This window comes from Juglans regia, chromosome 15 (assembly GCF_001411555.2).
Source record: "Juglans regia cultivar Chandler chromosome 15, Walnut 2.0, whole genome shotgun sequence".
NCBI lineage: Eukaryota > Viridiplantae > Streptophyta > Magnoliopsida > Fagales > Juglandaceae > Juglans > Juglans regia.
Window position 1 is genome coordinate 17,288,085 of NC_049915.1, and position 2,299 is coordinate 17,290,383.

The window sequence follows — 2,299 nt, forward strand, 5'->3', positions numbered from 1 at the left end:
TATAATTTAGGCTGCATGGACAAAGCCAAGGGGGTGAGGGCCGGGGGCCTGGCTTCTTGTAGTATTAAATTTATAATTATCTAAGGGAAATATATTTAATGAAAAATAATTTATAATTATCTGGATAGCTGCTAGCTGCACAATGTGCGTAATTCATGTTATATAATAGTTTCTTAGCTTTTTTTTAGTTATAAAATTGAATATGAGATTTAATTGCATAGTAATGGGACTATATAATTTCAGGAAAAAAATAGAAAAGAAAGAAACATTGATAGATGGCCGAGGAATCAGCAGCTATGGTCACACCAGAAGAAACAACTAATTCTGTAACAAATATTAATGAGCATCAGGGGCCAACATGGTTAGTAGAGAAAATCAAACATGCTAAAAGCATAGCGCTTAATCGCCCATCACGTCAAACTATTTTGAGTATTTACAGGGTTCCTCATTCGCTTCGGGAATTGAACAAAGAAGTTTACACACCTCAAGTTATTTCAATAGGGCCTTTTCACTACCGCTCGCAAAAATTGCAATCCATGGAAATTTATAAACTGAGATATTTCAAGAGGTTCATGGAAAGAATTACCAAGATCAACAGGGATGAGATGTTAGCAAGCGTTATACATGATTCGGAAGAACGGGTACGTGGATGTTATGCAGAGGCCATTTCATTTGATAGTGATACTTTGAGGCAAATTATCTTGGTGGATGCGACCTTCATCATTGAGTTTTTCTTGAGATCTTGGTCAGTAGAATTTTTGAGAGATGACGACTCTATAGATGCAGAGCCATGGGCGCTGCTTTCTAGGATAAAATCTGACTTGATATTACTTGAGAATCAACTTCCTTTCTCTATAATCGAGAAATTATATGAGCTGCTTCCACTCGATCAGTCTCCCTCAATATACCCATCCAGCTTCCTCAAGCTTACCTTTAACTTCTTTGAATATAGGAATGTTCAAATGATACGTCATTATGAGATAGATTCAGAAAAAGTAATGCACTTTGTTGATTTGTTGAGATACTTTTACTTGCCTCCTCACCACATTAGGCTCCCAGAAAGAAGTTTTAATGTAGTTCACAAAATGTACTGTGCCTCCCAGCTGGCTGAGGCAGGATTGAAGTTTAAGGCAAGTTCAAGCACATCCATACTTGGCCTAAAATTTAACGAGGGAGTGCTGGAAATCCCAAGATTTACATTACGCAATGACACGGAGATTTATGCTCGGAACCTCATCGCCTTGGAGCAATGTGTCTATCAATTTGAAAGATATGTTACTGATTATTTTATGATGTTAGATTTCCTTATCAATACAGGCAAAGATGTGGATTTACTTATTCAACAGGGGATCCTTGTGAATGAAATGGGCGCCAACAATATTAGGCCACCTTTCGCCGGCAATTTGTGCACAGGTATCTCATTTAGGGACGTCAGTAATGATTATTATGATCTCTGTAGACAATTGGTGGATTTCCATAGAAAACATGGGTTCGTAATTCTGAAGAGTAGCTTGAAACATGATTATTTTCGCACACCTTGGATGGGTGCTGCTACCATTGGAGCTATTATCTTGTTGATTTTCACTCTTATACAAACTGTTTGTACTGTCATTTCAACATTCAAGTAGAGTGAATTGCTGCTTGTGTAATAAGAGTATATATTAATGGATTGCTTGCGTTGCATTGTTATAATATCTTTCATTGATCACTAGTTTTTGCTTAATTCATGGAAGTTTGTAATTAAGTGCATGAGTTGTGAGTTGTGGGATGCATTCAACCTACAAGCTGGAAAGCTTTATGAATGTCCCTCAAAGTCAATACGATATCATTTCTAGCCTCTTTCTAAATGAAAAAAAAAAAAATATATATATATATATATGCTTATTAAATTGAAAAATCATATTTTAATTCTTTATTGGTCTGATGCACGTATGAGCCAATTCATTATTTATGCAAACATAGGCACTACAAACACCAAAAATCCTTTTTTGGGATGAAAATTGTAATGTCGTCTCAAAAATATCTTTTACGACGAAATCCACCCAACTCATCCAAAGGCTTTTCGAATGGGAAAAGTGTTACTGGACGAAGGTGTTGTTAAAGGCGGCAACACTATTCTCTCCTTAAAAAGTTCTATATCAAGTCACAATCATCCAAAAAGGCCTAATCCAGAAAAGCCTAGATTCATCTTGATCAAAACGAGGCCTAAACAGAGTTAGCGTGAGTGTGACAATTAAAATAAAGAGAGTGAATCTGTTGTGCGTGTAGGAAGGGGCGGACCTACGTTAGTGGTTACCCC

The 2,299-nt window shown here is 36.6% G+C and overlaps 1 protein-coding gene across 1 annotated transcript; it reads left to right on the plus strand.

The window, feature by feature from the left end:
• The first annotated feature begins 275 nt into the window (after positions 1 to 275).
• On the plus strand, positions 276 to 1,628 carry LOC118344699 (UPF0481 protein At3g47200-like). Its single transcript, XM_035685817.1, has one exon. It carries the CDS (start codon positions 276 to 278, stop codon positions 1,626 to 1,628), a length of 1,353 nt encoding a protein of 450 aa, XP_035541710.1.
• Positions 1,629 to 2,299: the final 671 nt, after the last annotated feature.

What these genes read in the sequence shown, in the direction of transcription:
- LOC118344699 (XM_035685817.1), top strand. Translation starts at nt 276, where the DNA reads ATGGCCGAGGAATCAGCAGCTATGGTCACACCAGAAGAAACAACTAAT.